General features: G+C 39.5%; 1 protein-coding gene across 13 annotated transcripts in view; it reads left to right on the top strand.

The window, feature by feature from the left end:
* MCTP2 (multiple C2 and transmembrane domain containing 2) overlaps positions 1-21,215 on the top strand; it is a 121,504-nt gene that overhangs the window by 68,863 nt on the left and 31,426 nt on the right. For all 13 annotated transcript variants that reach the window (XM_075764207.1, XM_075764206.1, XM_075764211.1 and 10 more), the window contains 3 exons: positions 4,668-4,769; positions 5,491-5,565; positions 6,354-6,473. In XM_075764207.1, coding sequence (XP_075620322.1) covers positions 4,668-4,769; positions 5,491-5,565; positions 6,354-6,473 — 297 coding nt within the window. The remainder of the gene's footprint in view (positions 1-4,667; positions 4,770-5,490; positions 5,566-6,353; positions 6,474-21,215) is intronic.

Consider the following 21,215-nt stretch of genomic DNA (forward strand, 5'->3'; position numbering starts at 1 on the left):
TCACTGAAATGGCATCAACAGGAATGTTTTTCTCGAGTACCACCTTGTGCTCCCAGGTTTTTCAGCTCCTCCTCAGACTGCCTGGAAGCCCTCATGCGGCTGCTTGCTTTCTTTCAGACCATCAGCTCAGTATCTATTTGGTCTTTGGATATCAATCCTCTGCCAAGAACCCAAATTTCTATTCTACTTTGGATCCCACAGAAGGTTGTTAAAAGTGAAATGTTTGGGGCAAAGGGTTTTGGGATGAATGAATAGGCATTTGGTACAAAATCGAATCAATGTATATTGCAAGACTGGGGAGAAACAAAAAACTCTTTATTCATGTTCAGGTGGATCAAATATGTGGCTTGCTTTCATCTTTTCCTGGGGAAATATGTCCTTTGATAAGGGCAGGTGTGTGTCTATTACAGGACAGCTTTATGTTATTCAGGGCAAACGGTATGACATTGTGCATCAGCAATGAGCTCAAGCAGGAATATCAGAGGTCCCAAATGCTTTAGATGAATTACCCTTGGAGAGTAGCCATTACCCTTTCCACACGTCACGGGTGTTGATGTACAGAGGTTTAACCCAGTGTTCTTCTGTCAGGTCATCAATATATGACATTGAATCTGCATCAAAGCTGGATACAGAATGAAGTTTTCTTAAAATCAATGTAAAAAAAAAAGCCACTAAACCATATTTCTTTGAGACAAGAGCAATGAAAAAACACCCTTTGCTGCGTAAGGGTCCTGTCTTCTCCGTGTTTTGTGTCATATCAATCTCGGCTTTTGCTATTTCATTAAAATTCCCAAGCGGTCAGAAGGTTGTTGCTTAATAGATTTAGCATTGGCTGGCTACATCAATACTGTGTTTAGTCACATTTGTTTTACTGGGGACATCTGTGGGAAGAGTTTAGCAAATATATTCATTCATTTGAGAGGAACCCGGTGCACTTTGGGCCTTGACTGTACGGTGGTCTCATGTACCTGAACGCTTTCTTCAGCTAAAGCACTGCCAGAAGTTGCCTCTGTCTGAAGTGCCTCTGTAGGTCCAAATACTTAATGCACAAAGAATTTTAGCTTTTCTTCCAGCTGTTCATTTCCTTTCATGGTCCTGCATGGAGAAGGGACTGTGATATAGAATATATGAGTTGTTCTGTGAAAATATTGATACTGATATTTTGTCTGAGTTGATTCAGAACAGGGAAATACCCCAAATATCAGCAATTCCCATGGGATGAAAATCTTGACTTTATTTCAGAGGTTTTCTGATGGTGACCCTGCAAAATGAAGCGTGTTGGTGGAGTAGGCACCACTGTCCTCGTGTTAATGACATGGTTATGGGCAGTCTTAGTTGGTGATTGAGCCCCGGTATGTTGTATGCTATGAAGAAGTTTTCAGAGAATGCAGGCATTAGTATTCCATGAGGATGTAAACCATCATCAATAAAGGAATAATATTGATCATGTCTCTTTAAGGACCTCACCTGCAGATATTTTCACATTTAATTTGATCATTCCTTTTCTTCCCTTTTCCCATAAGTAGATAAACTTTCATGGGAAAGATAGCCTATTTTAGATACAACTATCAGGAACATTCATTGAGTGAAATCCATGTGAGATCAGGTATGTAGCAAAAGGTGTTTGGGTGATAGAAGAAATCTTGATCTTTCAGACACTTAAGTTCATCCTAGGACCCCAGCCTGGCTGCAACATTTGCTGTCCTTTTCCACAGCTGGAGAAAACACTTAAGCAGTCTTTGAGAACAGCAGAGACTGGGGAAAAGTACGCAGAACAGAGGAAAAAATAGATCCAAAAATGAAACGAATATGACTGGCTGTCTCTCAAGATTGAAGGAGACGTTGAACAGAATCTGAACTCTGGCCCAAGAACAGCATACAATGAAAATGTAGAGTATTAAAAGCTATTTTGGATGTTTTCTTCTGGGCACAGTTGAGACACGCCACCGATCTAATCTCCATGCGGTCATGGGTGTTAGAATTGCCCTGCACCTTTTGTTGAACTGCGCTGGCTTAGTGCGTTGCCAAAACTGTAAGAGAGATTTTCCTTTTACTTTTTTGCAGGGTTTTTTTCTTTTAATCCAAAAGAAAATGCAATGGAGAAGTGCCATTTTGTAGTCAGTTGTTCTTTTCTGCTTTTTTTTTTTCCTCTGAAGAAGGTCAAAAGCTAGTCTATCTGTATGAATGTTTAGTCTTAGGCTGAGTTATAATTGCACATCTTTTACCAGACAAGTCAAACACTTAGAATTAAAGACGCCAAATGAAGCTGACTGTAAAACTGTATTTGCACTGCATTACTTTCTGCCCTGCTCAATTTTAAAACAGCAGCAACGACAATAACGATACCATTTTAAAAAGTTCCTCAAGCAACATACAACCCCAATTTCCAAAGACAGACAGAGATGGAAGTTATTTGTTGCTGATTTGAAAGTTACTGTGCGAACACACCTGCAGACACACCCAAAATGTTTGATTCAGCTCCAGCTCTTAAAAAGAAGTCTTTTTCCCAAAGTCAAAAACAGTTTTTGAGTGTAGAATACCGTGATATCAGGCTCGGACCTTCTCAGTAGTGACAGCATTTCTTTTTCTGTTAATTTAGCAGCGTGTGGCATTTGTTTCCTTTTTGGTTATGCTCTTGAAAGATGTAAGAAAGAAATATATCCCAAGGAATATAAAGAGAGCTTCCAGGTCATTGTTGCTCCTAGGATAATAGAATGAAATGCCGTGAGAAATATGTGTAACTGAAATACGTGGAAATTCAGCCACCAAATTAATAACTATGGAGAATCCAGAATTATGATAGCGATATGTGTTGGACACCTACATCTCCGCAGACACACAGGGAACAACATACTGCTTATCATGTTGTAGGAGAGTCCATGAATCAAAGCTCAGTCTAAACCTGCTGCTGGTGGCATCCCCTTGGACCAAAGGGATAACAACCTCAAACCAGGTTTCTGGCCCTGTATCTCTGCCATCAGTAAATGCTTTTTTCAATTAACTTGGGAAATTGAACGAAATCTTTAATCTCCAAATAAATTTTGTTTTGATTTTATTTTATTTGGTAGCTTTTAAAATTATTTTTGGCTTAAAAAAATCTGTGGAAACAGCAGAATCCTTTACAATGGGTCGACAATACTGTATGCGGCAGTTGGCATGAGGACCTTCTGATGCCAGTCCTATTTGGCCCTAGAAGAGGGGCTAGCCACTTCAGCAGCTCTTCTGTTTTGGGGCTGTTGGTCAGCAAAATAGGTTTTTGCCTTCTCCTTTCCTGGGACCTGCAGCATCTTTTGCTGCCATCTCCAACCCATCATGTACTCTCTCGTAGCGAAAGCAGAGGTGTTTTGTGATCAGTTTAGTGCAATGCCTGTTATTGTTGTTATTTATTATTAAATAAATTCCATCTATATCTGCATAACTCCCAGTATCCTGTTAAGCAAAGCTTTGGATGAGAGCATAGTTAAAAGCTGGGGTTCCTGGTTGGACACCACTGAGGATGCAAAGTTGGTCCTTGTGAGAGCCCTCTTCCCTTTCAACCATTAGCCAGAAATCCATCTACCCTTTGATGAGCTATTTGGTATAGAAAGGGTGGAGCAACATTGGGAAGAGAAGTGACCTTTCCCTTGTCTCGTGAAATCACTTGGTTCCCATTATGCCTTTTATTTTTTTTCCCCCCCCTTACTCATTTCTGCCATGGTTTATATGAGTGCCTCTTCTAAATGCCAGAGCAGCAATAGCCGTTTTAAATATGGTTGCAATTTCATGCCTCCAAATTTCCTCCGTTATCTTTAATCTTTGATCATTACAGTCCCTGAATGTCGCTTTTTGGTAAGCTGCAGGTTTTTATGTTACTGCTGTTTAGAATTAACTGGTCTGCTTCCTAAAAAGCCAAATGTTTAATCAATACATATCCTACTGTGTATAATAAATACATTTCTGCCATCACTTTTTGAAGAGAGAATGTTTTTGATTTGAGCCAAATAGTTTACAAAATGGTGAGGGGAGGGTGTTTTGTTGGTTTGTGTTTGTGGTTTGTTTTGTTTTTTTTTAAATAGATGTTTAATGTAATAGGGCCAACCGGTGGATTAAAGCATAGAAATGGTATTGAAATGCAAGGGTGGGGTGGGGGAAGTCTTTTACATGAATTAGTTAATTTTGAACATTTGTTACATTAGCATTCGCTCCACTTAAGCTGATTAATTTCTTTGGATTGTGTTTGTTTCCTGGGTAATAATTTGACAATCTTGCAATAAACTAAGCGTTAAGAAGTGGGTTTATGTACTGGAGTGTGCAATAGGTAGGTAAGTTGTTGTTTGTGGCTCTTTTCCTGAACTTTGGAAGAAAAATCCCATTTTAAACCTGTAATAACAGAGGCTGATTACTTCCCATCAACTCACTGGCTTCCAGGGCAGAATTTTCAGGCTGGTTATTGCGTGCGCTGCTCTACTATAAAGTACAAGGTCTGTAAATTAAAGTTGGACTGTAAGAGATTTAATCTGCAATTTTATAGGTCTCTAATCCAACAGTGATTTTGTATTTCAGGCAGTTTGGGGAGGGTTTTTTTTGTGCTTGCAATTTATTTATTTATTTGTTTGTAGCGTCTTTAACTTATATTGTGAATTACAGCTGGGAAAATATTGATGCTTTTTCTACCCCTCAAACTATAGATTAGAAACGGTAAACAAAGTTGTTACACACTGAAGAATAAAGACTTGGAACGTGCTTCAAAAGGAGTAATTTACTTGGAGCTGGATGTCCTATTTAATCCTGTAAGTCAAAATACTTTCTCTTTGCTGGTGTGAGAAATGTCTGAATCTGCAAGGACGAAGGTGAAAGGGTGATCCTTTAAAAACCAGCAGCCAAGCAGGAATAGTCCGGACCTGGTTGCATCAGGTGGTGGAGGGGTGTTTCGTGCTGTAGGTGAAGAAGTATTGGGACATCAGAGCTCTGTGGTGGCGGATGGGACAACGCAGGGATATTTTTGGGCTGACAAGTGACCACAAGCACCTTAGGAAGGAGATGCCAAGTACTGTACACCATGTCTTCATTTGCAACAGCCAAAACAGATTTTAATGCTTAGATTGTTATATATTACTTTTAACACTTACTTCCTCCCCAAAAAGCTGACCCACCATGTTCTATTCACAGGGTGTTGACAGGAAAATTAATGAGGCACGGACACGGTGCACTTAGTTTTTAGGTGGCTGAGTCAGTCTCAATTGTTTATGCCCTACAGCCTTTTACCAAGTTAAATCCTATTTATTAAGGCCATCATGGGCTGCACTGCAGCTCTGCTCTCGCTGAAGTGAGCTGAGCCTTGCCCAATTTAACTCATCTGCATTTTTCCTAGCAGCTCCTCCTAAGTCGTGTAGAGGCTGAAAAGAGCGAAAGATCCTGAAATGCCTAAGCAATGCTGGTGATACAAAGTTGAAATAATGCACTTAAAACTACATGACGTTTGTCAATTTTTTTCTTCCTTTTTTTTTTTAGGTAAAAGCAAGTATTAGAACATTCAGGCCCCGAGAAAAGCGCTTCACCGAAGAGAACCGCAAATTTTCTAAAAAGGTGAAGCTAGTCTCTGGGCTAAGATCTCGCATTTGTTTTGGAAAGATTTGAGTTGCTGTAGCATGGTTGTAAGAACAAAATCTATTTATGCATAAAACGCTGAACACGTGTAAATTCTGTGTATTTCTGTATATATTAAAGGGTTTGTTTGCGTGAACACAAAATTGCTTTCTGATCTAGTTTGCATCAGTAGTTCTTTGTGCTTCAGAGTGGGGAAAATGATAGCTGTGAATGTTGCGCAGCACCTAAAGCTCAACGAGAGCCTTATTCCCTCCTTTGGGAAGGAAGAAACCAGGTCTAAATTAGTCATTTTAAAAGTCTGTAGGATTTTAGAACAATGGCCGTTATCCTTTTTTTACGTAAAGGTGCCCTATAATAAGGCTCAAATTTGCTATTTATTTCTACGGACTAATCCAAAACATGCAGAGAAGAAGTTCAGTGTTTGGATTATGTTCTGGCCCTTTTTCCTGAGACATTGCTATATTTTGAGAATTGAAGGGGAACGAAGGTAGGTTTGTGTTACTGTTTTATTTAGTTTTGGCATCAAGACATGCTTTTTTTTTTTTCTTTTTTTTTCTAAGGGATGGGGAAAATCTGGAAGGTTTGGGTGTAATCAGAAAGCAGACAGGAGCTGGAGAGTGTCTCTGAAATAGAAGGTTTATTTGTAATATGTGCCCTGGCACACATTCGTAGCTGAAATTATCCCTGTTTCTGAAGGAATAGTAGGATATTAGAGTGTTTGATTAAACTCCTCTTCTCCTCCCCTCCTCCCACTCAATATTTATCAGATCTTATCAAGAAATGTTGATCGCGTGAAAAAAATCACCATGGCAATATGGAATACAATACAATTCCTTCGGAGCTGCTTTCTCTGGGAGTCCACGGTAAAGAGCATGATAGCATTTGTGGTAAGTGGATTTCTTCTTTTATTGCATGAGGCTAAGTGTTATAAGATCTCACGTGTTACCGTGCCTTCCCCTCCACTGGTGTAAAGCCCTTTATTGTTTGCTGTTATTGGTATTTGGTAGCTACGTGGCTGCAGGTTTCAAGGCAGCTTGAGCCACAGTGGGCCTGAAGGGCATGGAAATTAGACCTTCAGGAACAGCCTTTCTTTGCTCAGCGCAGAGGCGTTCACCAACCTGCACCAAGGATGCCCATGTCCATGGTGGGTGACGTCACCTTGTAAAGGCTGTGACCGTGTGATGACTCTGGATGTTTTTAAAACCATGGTAACTGGGTGGTGGGAAAGGAGGGAGGTGGTGGCCAAGAAGGTGATGCAGGGAGATGCCTTTGATTTGGGCGATGCAGTGAGCTGATGAATCTTGTCCCTTCCATCTTCCATCGCGATGAGGCGGCACTTGGCTGCAGGTTGTCAATGCCTGCTATGCCTGTGTCCCTGTGGCACGTAAGCAGCTCTGCTGACATCACCTGTTGCAAAGCTATTCTCTTGACTGTAATAATACATTGCTTTAAAAAAAAAAAAAAGAGAGAAAAGGAAAAGGCTGGTCAGTGAGTTATGCTGTGCTCTGCAAACAAAAAGCCAAGTTCTTTACCTGCTTGTCCCACTTTTCAGCTCTCTCCTTTTTCCTCTTGGTAGTAAACACCCCATTTGCAGTTTTCTCATAATCCACTCAAGCACAAAAAGGTTTTGCCTGCTTTTTATTCTGCGGTGTGACATTTTCTTCATGCTTGAAATGTTTGGCATGCCATTAAAGGTTGCAAAATCGTTTTGTGGTGGTCCAGCATGCAGAAAGTTAGTTTTTGAGTTGAGTGTTTATTAAGCAATATAACAGCCACATCTCCAAGACTTTCTCCCCCTTTTACAGTCTGTGAATTACAAGTCACTTAAAGGTTCTTTTGAGGGAAACACTTCAGTGTATTTGCTACAGATGAGTAAAGTGATCCCTGATTGAGAGAAGCTCCAGAGCAAAGACAGAGGAGCTGTCTTTCACCTTGCAGGTTAGAGGGATGACTGGCACGTAAGAGTAGGTAGGATCAGAGGATCTTTTCTCTGTATTTTTTTTTTCTTCCTGTTGCTCGAAGCTTGTTTAGATCATATCTGAAGTTGATGGTTTGAAAGCTGATGGAGAGCAGAGCAGCTGGTACCTCGCTGAAGCAGGTATGGCTCTGCAAGGGAGCTCTACGGTTGTGCACAAGGGAATGGGATAGTCATGCACACTGGGGCTGGAAAGGGAGGGACATATGTAAAATCCCAGTGCCAACGTCCTACCATGCCCCTACAGCAAGAATCTAAGCAAGTATTTAAGAGTTTTGCTCTTAAAAGATTTTGCACCAAAATACTTGTGAAGTTACAGCTGTGAACTTTGGTTTTCTAGACTTAGGAAAAGATTGGGAGTGGTGGAGAGGCAGAAAAATAAGAAGGTGGGAAAGTGGGTCTACAGAAAAAGGAATTGATTCCTAGTGAAAAGGAGGGATAAGCAAGTTACAAGTTACAGACTATTAACATCTTTACTACATACCATAATATTCCTGGTTTCCTGGAAGAAAGTGGGTAGTGGGAAAGGAATAAACATACATGACTAATTACTGCAGGTTTCTTCTACAAACCAAAATTTAAGTCTATCTGATTTTTTCCACATGGAAATAATTCAGCTCTGGCACTTAAAATGAAGTGCTAATTATGTGTGTATCTCACTGCTTCCAGCATGTGTGTTCATAGTATTGGAAATACACAGCGTGGTAGGTGCAGCATCCCTCCCTGCCCCAATCTGTATGTAAAATCCACTCTTAACAGGTTAAATAAGAGGTGTACGAAATATCGCATTTTAAAAATCATCATTCCCCAGCAAGCAACATCTATATACCTTCAGTACCAGGCTTTGTATCAACTTAGCATGCACCAAATTTGTCCTTATTGATGACCCGCTGGTGGCTGACACTGAACACCAGAGGTGAGGAAGATGCACAAAGCTTCTCACCCATTTTTCAGCTGAGTTCATGAAACCATGGCTGGTAGCTTAAGTGCCAGCCAGGCTCTCAAGCCATAAAATGCCTTTTTTTATTTTTTTTTTTTAGTTATAGATGTTGTCCCTTGGGGCACTGGCAATAACCATTGTGACCATATTCTACATATTCCACATCTCTTCGCTGTGATAATCCCAGAGATTGAGTGGTCCTTAGGACTCCCCTCCCCTGTTGTATTGCCCTTGGTTTCCCTGTACAGGTAGCCCATGCCCCTTTCTCCAAGGGGGAATAAAGTGAGAGAGGAGGAGGAATCGTGTGAACTTTTTCTTAAGCAGTCAGACAAAAGCCACTGCCAGACAGAAGAAAATATTTGTGAGATCATCAGAGCATGGCAATAGGCGAGGACATGGTATCTTACACCTTCCTGGTTTAGTCTTCCTTATGGTGCACCTCCCTCCCCATTAGTGCTGAGAGCTCGTGGGTGTGACAAGGATGTTAGCTGCTACTTCTGGGTGCACGAGAGAAAAAGAGGGACAGCTAAAGAGGGAGGAAGCAGAGGACAGCACAGGCAGGACACAAGTGAATGAGAAAAATGCTATCACTGTGTTTTTTCATTTATAAGATACATCATCCCAAGCTAAATGGATTATTTTTTTGTGCTATAAAAATGAAATCATAGTTCTCATCAGCGTTCTGAGGTTTTAATCTGATGACTTTTATCCTGACTTAATTGTATAGACACAGAGGACACTGATAGGGCCTGCTCAGGCACAAGTAAAATCAGAATTTTTTCAGGTTTAGAGGCTTTGGAAAGAGGGTTGAAAGGGTGGTGAGGTGAAAAGCAAAATTTCAGTTTTGACGATGCTTGCTCTGTGCACAAAGGGTTTAGTGCAAATTGTATTACACAAATTCTAGAAAAAACATCCTGGGTTGGAGGAAAGTGTCGCATGGTTTTCTGGATTCTTTATAGTGTACATTTCATCTTTGGTCTGGTACGGAAAATGGACACACATGTCTGTGCGTGCCTGGGAATATCAGGAATATTTCCACATGTGGAAAACGTTGCCTGTAGAGGTACTAGTGTTTACATACTGGGAGAGATCTTAAAAGACTTTGTCCGTGCATTCTCCTCCATCAGTTCAGGATTTGGGGGGATTTGTAGATTTTTAACACTAAAAAGATCTTTAAGCATTCTGCTGTATTTAATTCTGATATAGTTATTTCTGTATTCAACCCAATATGTTGCATTTTGACTGAAACATGCCTCTCAAAAAGGTATTTATTTTGAAGATACCTGGAGACATAGTCTCGTACATCTTTGTATGGTTCTGCTCGTGTGCCTCACACTTTTCATATCCTACCCTGGACAGTTTGCTCCTAGTTTCCAGGGTGAATGTTGTGGTTTATCCTGGTCCTCATCACTCCTTCCTCTTGTCACACCTTTCTCCACCGAGACATCACTTCCATGCTGCGTTACTGGTGTCCAAAAAGCTGGAGCTGTGTGGTGAAATGTGCCTAGGGGAATGTCTGCTCACAAGTCATCCTGTATATCTGTGTGTAATCATGAACTGTTTGTTTTTTCTACTCGTGTGTACGAAAGCTTGCGTTCTTACCTTTCTGATGTGCTTCTAAACCAAATTTCTGGTCCTTCCTTCCGTGTGCAAACACTCCCTGCCTGTTCTGCTCCCCCTTCTTAGCTGGTTGTGGAAGTTAAGTCCATAATAACTGAATCATTCTTACTGTAGAATATGTATTTTAAAAATATTTTAAAAGTTAATTTTAGTCACAGAATGATTTTCATGAAGAATTATGCATCATTGCACATTGTGCTTGTGATTTTATACAACATAATTACACCTTCTATTGACAGTTTTCTCTGCATTAATGGTAATTATGTCATTTAATGAAATTACAGTAATTGCATTAAAAAAACTATAATCTGGTGCAAATTAAAAGGATATATTGACTGGAATTTTTACTATCATGTATTTTTTTTTTAAGTTTGCATGATAGTTGCAAGAGACATTGACAGGATCAGGCCAAACGATGGGAAACCAGCCACCATAGCACCTCTGCTGTGACTGGCAGTGCTGGCTGCTGATTTGCTTCAGGGTCCCTGCACGCTCACCCACGCCAGCATACTTCATTTTTACTGGCAGCATGTCCCACTATATCAGGTTTAGGCTTCTTGCTAATCAAGGCTGCTGCCAGGGTGGGTACAGGTGGGAGCTATTTTTCAGGCTTAGCCTTAGCTGGCAGCCTGGGCAAGCCAGCCGAGCAATGCAGCATGCACAGGCAATATTTATTTATTTTGCAGTGACATTGCAGTGTCTGATAATTATTTTATGATGGGTTAGTACCGGGGGGAAAGGAAGGAATATGAGGTGATGCAATGTAGTATGTTGGAAATACAGAGTTTCTGGTCAAACTGACTGCAGCTATTTAGTGGTGAGCAGCTGGGAAAATGACAGGTGTGGGATCATTTTGGAGCAGTTTGGGCTTCCCAAAAAGCCAGCTGATGCAAGAGTAGGGAAGCCCTGGAGGTTGTGGATGCCCAGCAGAGCTGCTGGCGGTTGTGGATGCAGCAGGAAACCCAAACTTAAGCTTTTGAGCACCTTGCTGCAGAGGTGAGATTTTTGGCTCCCTTCTCCATTAAGATCTCCAGAGCTTTTTAAATCCAGAGAGAGCTGGAGGATGCCCTGGTTTTTTGGTGCTGGCCTGGGAACTGGAAGTCTGAGGAGGCGCAGGGCAAGCTGGGTGAGGCTGCATGTATGGGCATTACTGTGCCAGTTTGCTTCGGTCCTACTCTGGGACAGCAGCAGAGAGAGAGAGTTTCGACTCTGCAGCCCATGAACTTCTGGGCATCTCTGTGGAGCATGCCGTTTAACACCCTGCTACTTCAGCTTGCGATATGGGAGCTGGATCTGAGCCCAGTTAAAGTCATCTCATAGAGGAGACACCAACCATCCTATTAGATAGGAACAATTTTAAATCCCTTGTTGAGCTGGACTATATTTATACGGATGACCTACAGGCAAAAGGCCATTAACTTGTTGACAGTGTCCTCTAAAATTGCTAGTTGCGTATAAGTAAGAGGGAAATGTTCTTCTTTTCCCTCAGGAAAGATGTTTGTTAACTCAAAATCTAAGCCTTCTGGAGTTTACTTGGGGTAAATCTTTCATTCCGCATGTGGACAAGTGTCTCCTGCCTGTTACAGTTAGACTTTCCCAAGCAAAATACAAAATGTTCCCGTCCTGTTTGTACTAAGCACAATTCAACCCTGGACATGACAGTAATATATGGGTAAAACATCCAATTTAACTCATGCATTGTTTTGCTACACAAAATGACTTTTTTCTCCTTGGTGGGAGGGGAGTTATACGTCAGTAAAGGGAAATTATTGGGACAGAAGTTTAACAGGGAACATGAGGAATCTACGGAGAAGGGAGACCAGTAACAGCTATGAAATCCAAACAACTTAGGACAGAGGCCAAGTCACCAAGTGTCTCTTGGACCTCTGGCCAACCTAGCAGAGGATGGAGGATAATTTTCACTGAGACTTTGCTTGTGATTTACCAGTAGATAGTAATAATTCACTTTTCTATAGAGTGGGGAAGGAAGATGTGCTCTCACATCCCTAAAACCTTTCTTATTTTCCCCATGAATTGTCTGCTAATTTTGGACAAGCAGTTCCCTGATACAAAGCACAAACCACCCTGCCATGACTACATGTGTAACTGATGAGAAGGGTATAGCCTTTTTTTCTCCCTTTTCTTTTTTTCATCCTCATAGCTGAAGACAAAATATAAATCATTGTTCCCAAACTATTTGGGAACAGCATTAAAGTAATGGTAGATTAAAATGTCTCCACATTAAAAAGCTAAATAAAATGAATAGAAGTAATCCTAAAGAGAGAAGAATGAGTATTCTTCAAACACTGAATAGGAAACTTGAAAAAAGAAAAAACTTAAAAAAAGAAAAAAAAGTATTAATGCAAAAGAGATGGTCTTTACTTCCTCTTTACTGTAGAGCTTTGGCTAAGGGCTTTTCTCAGCTGATTTGCAGTTTGTGTTTTGCTACAGTTTTAAAGAAGCAGTCGGCAAAGGGACAAATACAGTTCCTATTTAAATAGAGGAGCTGTTAAATAACACTCCGGTACAAAAAAATTGTTCATATTTCAGGCTAGAGCTAGTGCTGGAGGAGCAGTGAAAGGCAGGGTTTCAGGAATTTGACCCAGTAAGTAATTCTTCAGAGCCCCTAACATTTCCTCCCCTTTCCCTCTGTAAATCCCTGGCAAAGGCACTTCTTTAAAATTATTGTCTTGAACTCCAGTGAAAAGGCAGGATCAGAGGTATGTTTTTATTTCGAGCTATTATATCCCAGTAAAAGCATTTTTCCTAATGACGGAGGAAACATTTATATCCTGCTTCCTCCATGCTGCTCATGGCAGTGCCTGTGAAAATTCACCATTTGTGCATGCAAAGCCGTCAGGAGCACGTTACCTGACACATGCAAGTAACTGCTCAGATGAGAAACAGGCTCCTCTAGACAATTAAAGGAGATGGTTTTACCCATTCTCCCGGCGATTTTTACATTTCCAGTATTATTCTTCTGTGGTTGAGGGGAATACGATTTGAGCTTGAGATCCCAGGCTTTGCTTTGCTGCGGCAGTTAAAATTCCTGGAATAGCAACAGTGATATTGATGATGCCGAGAGACACACAGCAAAGTAAACACATGTTATTTCCAGCTCTTTCAAAAATGCAAGAACAAACAAGGACAAAGTTAATAGGGAAATAACCACTTAGAAGCTTGACAACACGATAAACAAGATTTAAAAAGCACAATTTGAAGCTTTGGGGTTAGGGTGAGATGGAGCTGAGCAGAGACCAGTACAAATATCCTTTTTAATTTTAGAAAGGATAGGTGGTCTTATGTTTCCAGCTGAGGGATTTGGAGGATTTGCTTTTTACCAGTGAAATGTTCCAAAATAAAAACAAAACCATATTTTGCATCTGAGGAGTAATACTCATTTCCTCTGGGCCTGCTTAACAAGGCACTTACCCTATATAGAAAGTCCCTTGCTTTTGGGGTTGGGGAGTTTTCTCTTAATTTAAGTCTAGGCTGTGCTCATATTTGTGAGCAATAGCAGTGTTTTCTGTACTCAAAACTTGTATGCATCACATAGGAACAATTCCCTCAGCCTTGATAAGGAGAGACACCCAAATTCCTGCCTCTCACTCTTTCTGTAATTGCATTATATTGTTTTTAGTTGATGATAAAATCATTTAATACGTTGGCTGAGTGTGTTAAACTTTATAGTCAAAGTATTCAGGTTCAAGCCCAGTGCTGCTGGAGGATAAGCCTCTGTACAACTGGTCAGCAGGAATGTTTATGCAGGCATCCAGTAAAGAATTAAGGCAATGGGAAAGAAATTCAGTTTTGTTATAGTATGTCGATGTAGCCCTAGAAGGTGCCTGTATTAAGATCCATGTATCTATCTGACTGTCTTCAGAACTGGATTAGAAACATATAGTTTTCATCTGTTTAGCTATCTAATGACAGCCCACAAATCCAAGCCCAAATGTGCAACCATTTTATCTAATAAAGAAAGCACCATAACCCTAATGAAAAAGGGCTCTTTATAGCTAAAACCTGAACTAAATGCATCCGCAGACAGTTCTGACTGCCTTTCTGCTGGAGTTGTGACCTGTTGGAGAACTGCTCGGCGCTTACATTTCCAGCTAATTTGATATTGCCTTTTTTTTCTTTTTCTCTTTTTTTTTTTTTTTTTTTTTTTTTTTTTTTTGTGGTCGAAGCTTTGTCATTTGTTTCGAAGCTGTCATTTTTATTAGTCTCCCTGGCTGATCTTTTTGGGCTCTCGTCAGGTGGTGTGTGTTCTCCATTGTCTGCCTGGTCTTGGCAAGCTGTAGGTCCTTTTATTGCCATATGACGTGGGCGTGCTTGCAGCAGTAGCCTGTAATTATACCCACCACAGGTGACAGTTACAAGAGAGCTTTGGTAATAATTTTAGCTGCCTGATCTGATGTTTATGAAGAGCGAACCCTCTTTGTGGTCTGGCTGGAGTTTGCTATATTGTTTTGTACTTCAGCTGTTTGATTTATGAAGCGCCCCCCCCCCCCCTTTTTTTTTCCTTAATATCTAACGTCTTGTGTCTTTCGAAGTTCTGAAGTTTTGTAAGAGATTATTGTTGATCTCACTCTGTTTTTTACATTTTCTATTTATTTTTTAATATCTTGTATTTATTTTGCTTTGTCCGGCAGGGTAAAATAGTACTATTGCCTGTTGCTGGTTTTGTTTGTGTATTTAACATTGCTGAACTCCTGTTTCTAACCACTCATTAGCAGGTATGCTGTGTTCTCCTAGCTGTGAGACTAATCACAGATTAGCATTTAATTATGCTTTTTTTTTTTTTTTGCCTTTGACTATTATTTAACTGTTTTATAAAAGATCAGATTCACTATCCACAAAGGCAGCACTGGTTCCTTTACTCTTAACGGAACTGCAAAACCTGCATATGCCAAAGGTGAATTTAGTTCATGATTCTTACTGTTACTTCACAAATCTACATCCCAATGTTAGGAAATTGTTACCAAAAAATGTGGGACAGACTGAAGTGCACACTGCCTGAAAGCTGGCTTTTTTCCTCTTTTGGTGCCTATCTTTTTGCAGTTTTAGATTCTTTAGAGGAACTTCACAATAAGTGCCTTGAGCATCTTCTGAATTTGTGAGAAAGCAGTAATTTGTAATTCTTATCAATTGACTGGTAGGTTGAAAAACAAGAGGAATTTATTTGTAACCATTTGCTAGCTTATCTGGTCCTAAAGAGATGATATTCCGTATCAGGATCCAGTCACTTTTCACAATTTGCCTGTTGCCTTTCCTGGAAGTTCACTTCATTCATAGATTAGAAATTGCATAAACAAAGATGAAATTAGTATTCTAAGTTTAATGAATGCTGCATCTGTGTGAGACTCATCAAACAGGAGCGTGAGAGAGAAGCTACTTACCCACCACTGTTGGAAATAGCAGAATGTGAGAAGCTTATGTGTAAAATTCCCAAAGTCTGACATGGATTTGCGCTATGCAAGTGATATGGAAAAAGGTGAACAGCTCAGCCCAAACTAAAAAAAAAAAAAAAAAAAAAGGTAGCAAACCCATGGTATCTATTATGAAAATGGTATGTATTAGGAAGTGAAATTGTCATTAAAAGTAAAAATTTCTTTACTTTCTTAGTATGTGCTTTCTTCCCGCTGAACCCCAGGTGTATTGATTTCCTTTCAGTCGCGATCTGCTTGGGTTTGTCTCCTTAGTCACATTACTTTGACCTGGCACCACTTAGAAAATACTTGAAAGCACTTAGTTTTACAGAAAGATTATAGATGTTGACTGTTATCTCGCTGGTCATTGGTGGAGCAAGGCTATCAGTATTTTGTGGGGTTTGTCTGCTTTTTTTTTTTTTTTTTTTTAGTTTTCAAAAAGGCAAATCCTTTGTTTTTAACACAGATGTAAGCTTAGAACAGTGCATTCCCTTGAATAACACAGGCGGCTTTTATTCTTCTAAAATGAGGGAATAAGTAGACACGTGTCCATAGGTGGTTTAAATCACTTGTAACTCCATTAACTTCAGCAAACCTATGTTATTTAACATCAGTTAAAAATCTCCATCCTCATTTTGGGGCAAAATCCTGTGTGAATAGGAGTAGCAGGTTTTCTGCAGGGGAGGAAAATCCTGTAGGTGGCGATGGACCCTCATGAATGAGCCAGCTCTGGCGTTCAGGCTTTTGTCAGATTTTTCTGGCAGGTTTTCTTTCTCTTGCTTGAACTATTTTATTTTTAATTTAATTCACCCGTTCTCTCAGCGCTAATCTAACACTAGTTGCAGAAATCTTGACAACTGGAAGAAATTTCCTATTTGAAGGTAATGCAACATTTTGGTTTTATGATGGAGACAGATGCACCTTGAGGGGTTTCTCTTAAGGCATTCTACTTCTTGTGGGGCTTTTTTTTACTTTTGTTTTTAAATAAGAAAGAGTTGGATCTTTTAGAAGATCTGAAATAAAAGGGGATTAGTATAGAAGCTACAGAGCAAATACATTTTTTTTTTTAAGAGCCTGTTCTCTTTTAGTTTTACTTTTCTTCACTAGCAGCTAAGATGTGCCTTGACTTAAGAGGTTAGTCTTAAGCAACCAGGAAGTTCTCAGGTTGTTTAAGGATAACAATAATAAAAGTATCAGGATATATCCCTTTTTTCTTCTTTAGATTCATTGGGAAATAAAGCTGGAGCAATGGGATGATTGCAAAATCCTAGAAATGTGATTTTTAAAAAATCTCTATTATTAATTATTAATAAATTTGACTACTGCCACAGTAAAGGATTACACTGGTACCAATAGCATCAATAGAGTTTTGATCGCTTCCCCCACTACTTCATGAAAACTAAATCTATTATTCTTAATTGTGACATCCACACTGTAGTCAAGCTTAGCTTGGTTTCAGGTGTTTTGTTTGTTTTCTGGGTTTTTTTTAAAGGTAGTGCTGTGATTTTGAGAAGTGTTAATAAATATTTTTAAAAAGCAGTGTTTTGTACTAGTCTAATATGCCGATTTATTTTAGCCCATATAAAGTCAGCATGTTAACTGACAGATGAGTGTCATATGTGAGCAAAAGTCTCCACTAAAACAGCCTTTATCTACTCTACTAGCTCAGGTTCAGAACTTTCTACTTGCTTTTTGGGAGAAGTCGCTGTCTTCTGTACTTTCCTTCAGCTTTCATCTTTTAATGGAACAGAGGAGCTGCACAGCTCTGTATCAAAGCCAATTGTCAACTTTCATTAGATGTAGTCTATTGTTTGTTCAGATTAGAAATAACTGCATTACACTTTGACTTTGAAGGCTTGTTTGTTTTTTAAATATACTAGGTATATGTGACCTTTTTGTCATTTGTGATGCACTTGGCTTGACAAATTTGAGATATACATTTAAACAGCAGCAAAAACTGTGTGTAATGCAGGTACTTCACAAAAGGCACTTTTTCTAGGTCTAGAAAAGTAAAATAAAATCCTGCAGCTATGAATACAAAGTATTCATAGATTCATGTAAAGTATTGTTAGCTAGCACTGTACCTCAAATACATCACACGGGGGGAAATAAAACACTGCTTAATGAGAATGCAGCACCCGTTATTTAGCAGTGGGTGGGAATCCAGTTAGCTGGTCTTAAAACCCCCATTATGTATTTTCCATATGAGAACTGAGAGAGATGTGGCCTCTGTCAAAACATCATGGCAAGGAAGTCTAATTCCATTAATAAAATGCACTAAGCAAATTTTCTTAAAATGTTTAGAATATCAAATGGGGAATGCATAATTGATACAGTGATATTAGCTTTTTTCTTTTTTTTTTTTTATTACTGAACATGCCCATCAGGAATTAGATGATGACTTGTTCTAGCAGTTAAGAAAACTTCCCCAGATACTTCCATGTACACATTTGGGAAAATTATTTGCAATGATATATTTCAATTTCCTTAATAAACTAGACCTGTCTTTCTAATTCCCTTTCCCTCAAGTCCCTCCACGGGGGTTAAGAAATGAAGTATTTTGAAATTATTATAAGATAAGTGTTTCTATGAATAAAAAACCTAATCTATGCTTTTTTAAAAATAGATTTATGTTTCAAAGCTGGGAAATATACAGTGGCGGTAGAAAGGAAATATGAGATTAATAAAAATGAAGACATTTTGCAGAGCTACTCTGGATTGTTTTAATTTTTTTCGGGGAAGTAGTACTTCTGTAACAGCATGCATTGCAATGGCTTCCCTGCTTTCTCTTTTAAAAGTTGTATGAATCCTAGCAGAGATAGTGGTCCTTTAGTGCCCAATGAATACTGTCTTACACGCTGATACCTATAGTAACGCATACAGAGTGACTATGAGATCAAATGCTCTGGTTAAAAAGCCTTAGGGAAGCATTATGTGTCTGAGGTCTGATCTATTGTCTGGGAGGTCGGAGAGTGTTAATGCACTCTGCAAAGATTAGACTCCCTCTCTAATTGCTCCAACACTTCCTTAAAGGATTTAAACAGTCAGGAAAGGTGATGCTCCTTGTCAATTTTTTGTCTTCTGACAGCCGTTGAAGTTTATCTGTCTTTCCATGGAGACCACTAGATCACATAAACCAGGCAGTGTCAAAAGCATGAACCCTGAATTAGGACTGAGAGCCATGAATGTCATTATATACAACTTCGTTATTTCAGCTTTTACATACTTTAAGGGTTGGGGACCAGATTGCTCTTACATGCCTTACTGTTTACATTTGGTGATGGGAACTCCCGAAGTCCCATGAAAAGTTTAACTTGCCAAGTTTGATGAAAAGTCACCCTTTTAATTCTGAAGTGGAGCAGATTATTGTCTGCATCCCTTAGAGGATGGCTGGTGCTTCCCCACCTCATTTCTGTGGTACGGAGTCAGTGCATGTAACAGCCGCTGCTATTTTATGTAGTACTGCTTATTTATCTAAGTGCGGTGCCCAGTCTGAGCTACTGCGAGGCACGCTTTGCTATTTACCCCAAATTTTTCCTTTCCCTTACTAAGTCTGATAAAGATTTGATTTCTCTTGGTTCATAGAGCCGAAATCATGTATTTAAAAAAAAAAAAAAGACTCAGCTATCTGGTGAAGCTCATGCAGGAAAGTTTTTCCTTGCTTAACCAGTATGTCCGCACTGACAAGTACCTGACCCCCGTCGCTGGTTTTACGAAGCAAACTAGAAATTTGTCCAATGGATCAGAACCACTTAAAAGAACCAGATTGTTACTGTGCAGTCTAGCTATTTGAACATCAGCACCAAATAGTTTTGGTGCTGGTTTAGAGGACTAACCTATTATAATGGTTTATATTTGCAAAGGATGCTGCTTTTGCTTGGAAAAAGCACTTTAAGAGCAAGGGATGAAAAAAAGGTGAATGTTACCGGGAAAGAAGCAGCACGGCTGAACCCCAGGAGAATTTGGAAGATTTAATATTTCTGCTACAAGGCATTGGTGTCCTCACATTCACAGTAGGGTAATGTTATTGTAACGAGCGTGGAATTTGACCCGTCTTTTTAAAAATGTCCGTTTCTGTTTCACAGACGAATGTGAGTGTGTCCTGTTTCACTGCAGCTCACACAACACGACAGGTCCTGCCGAACAGAGAGCCATCCTGTAGTTATTTTTTTCTGGTGGATCAGAAGGTTTTTAATTTGATAGCGTCTGTGTTTTTGCTAGTCTTGCAGCATCTAAATGTGTTGGTGTATATAATCCATTTCACACATATAAATGTATAAATATGACCTATATAAATATACATGTATTTAATGCCTCTTTTCTAGACTTTGAGCAGATGACTAATACAGCTGTTCAAAGGAGAAAAGGATTTTTCTTTTTTTTTTTTTTTTTATAAAAAAAAGCCCTCTTGGCTCTGAATCGGAAATTGAGGAGCAGAATTCATCAAGTGTATTCTGATCGTTCTCACATGGGTAGTTCCTCCTTCCCTTCCTGCATAGCATGTTCCTTTGCACTGTTGCTATATTACATGAAATGTTTCATCTGTATATAAAAATTAAAAATTCAAACAAAAATCTGGCCCACATGAAGAACAGGCCCTTTGGGCATATGGTTCATTATGCATATTCGTTTAATTACTAAAACACTTGGGATGTCTCTACTGCCCTTGCTTTCAACTTGTAAAGTTGGATCTGTTCTGCAGCACAGAATATGTTGAACAGGCATGTGTCATAAAGGACTTCAGTTTTCTCCTACTTAAAACTCTATATAATGTTCTTGGCTGGATTGCTAGAATTTACTGAATATTAGTTCAATCCGCTGCATCAAAACAGCAGTTTGGGCTCTCTTTTTCCCTCAACACCTTCTCTAACCCCCAAAAAAGCAAGTTTTACAGTGGTTAGTTCAGAGTTGTGTTTAGTATCGAAGTAACGTGAGACTAAGGATTTAGATTTCAGGCACATTCCCACCAAGCACCTAAAGTCGCACGTTGAAGCTGTATAACTTTTATTAGCTAAGAAGGGATTGCTGTGATAGTGTGACTTTAATTGATTTTCAGGGCAAACAGGTGGTGATGTTTTAGGCATCCCCTAGTCTCCTGCCATTCCTAATTTGGAGCTGCACATATAATAGCTTTATTAAAATAAACAATCTTCTGGCTTTAGTTTTACCTGAACAGCTGCCTGAAATTGCAAGAGTCTTGTAACTTTTTTTTTTTTGTTTAGATTGTTCTGTATTTTGGAAAGCAAGATGCTATAGGTCTGCTAGTGGAAAATCTCTATTGCATAGTCATGCTGTCAATACTTAGGAATTTTTTTTTGTGTTGCTGCTGTTGTTGCTAGCTTACAATAGTCACATATTTAGGGTATAATTACAGTGAGTCTCCCAGTTATCTTCATGCATTTGTTCTGTAATGCAGCAATTTTGTCACACTGCAGATTATGAACCTGCTGAAATTGTTTAAGTGTGTTGTAATCGCTGTTCTCAGTGTCCAGTGTGTGCGTCGATGTGGGGAGGGCTGGGGTTCAGTTACAATTTTGCCTTTTCTCTTGACTGTGGGAAATGGGTCTCTGGTAGATGAAGAGACCTTCTGGGCTCTGGCACAGGGCTGTGGAGGGGAATCCCATGTACAGCGTAAGGAAAGAGAGTAATCTAAAATTCTTTGCCT

The sequence above is a fragment of the Balearica regulorum genome, chromosome 12, assembly GCF_011004875.1.
Source record: "Balearica regulorum gibbericeps isolate bBalReg1 chromosome 12, bBalReg1.pri, whole genome shotgun sequence".
Taxonomy (NCBI): Eukaryota; Metazoa; Chordata; class Aves; order Gruiformes; family Gruidae; genus Balearica; species Balearica regulorum.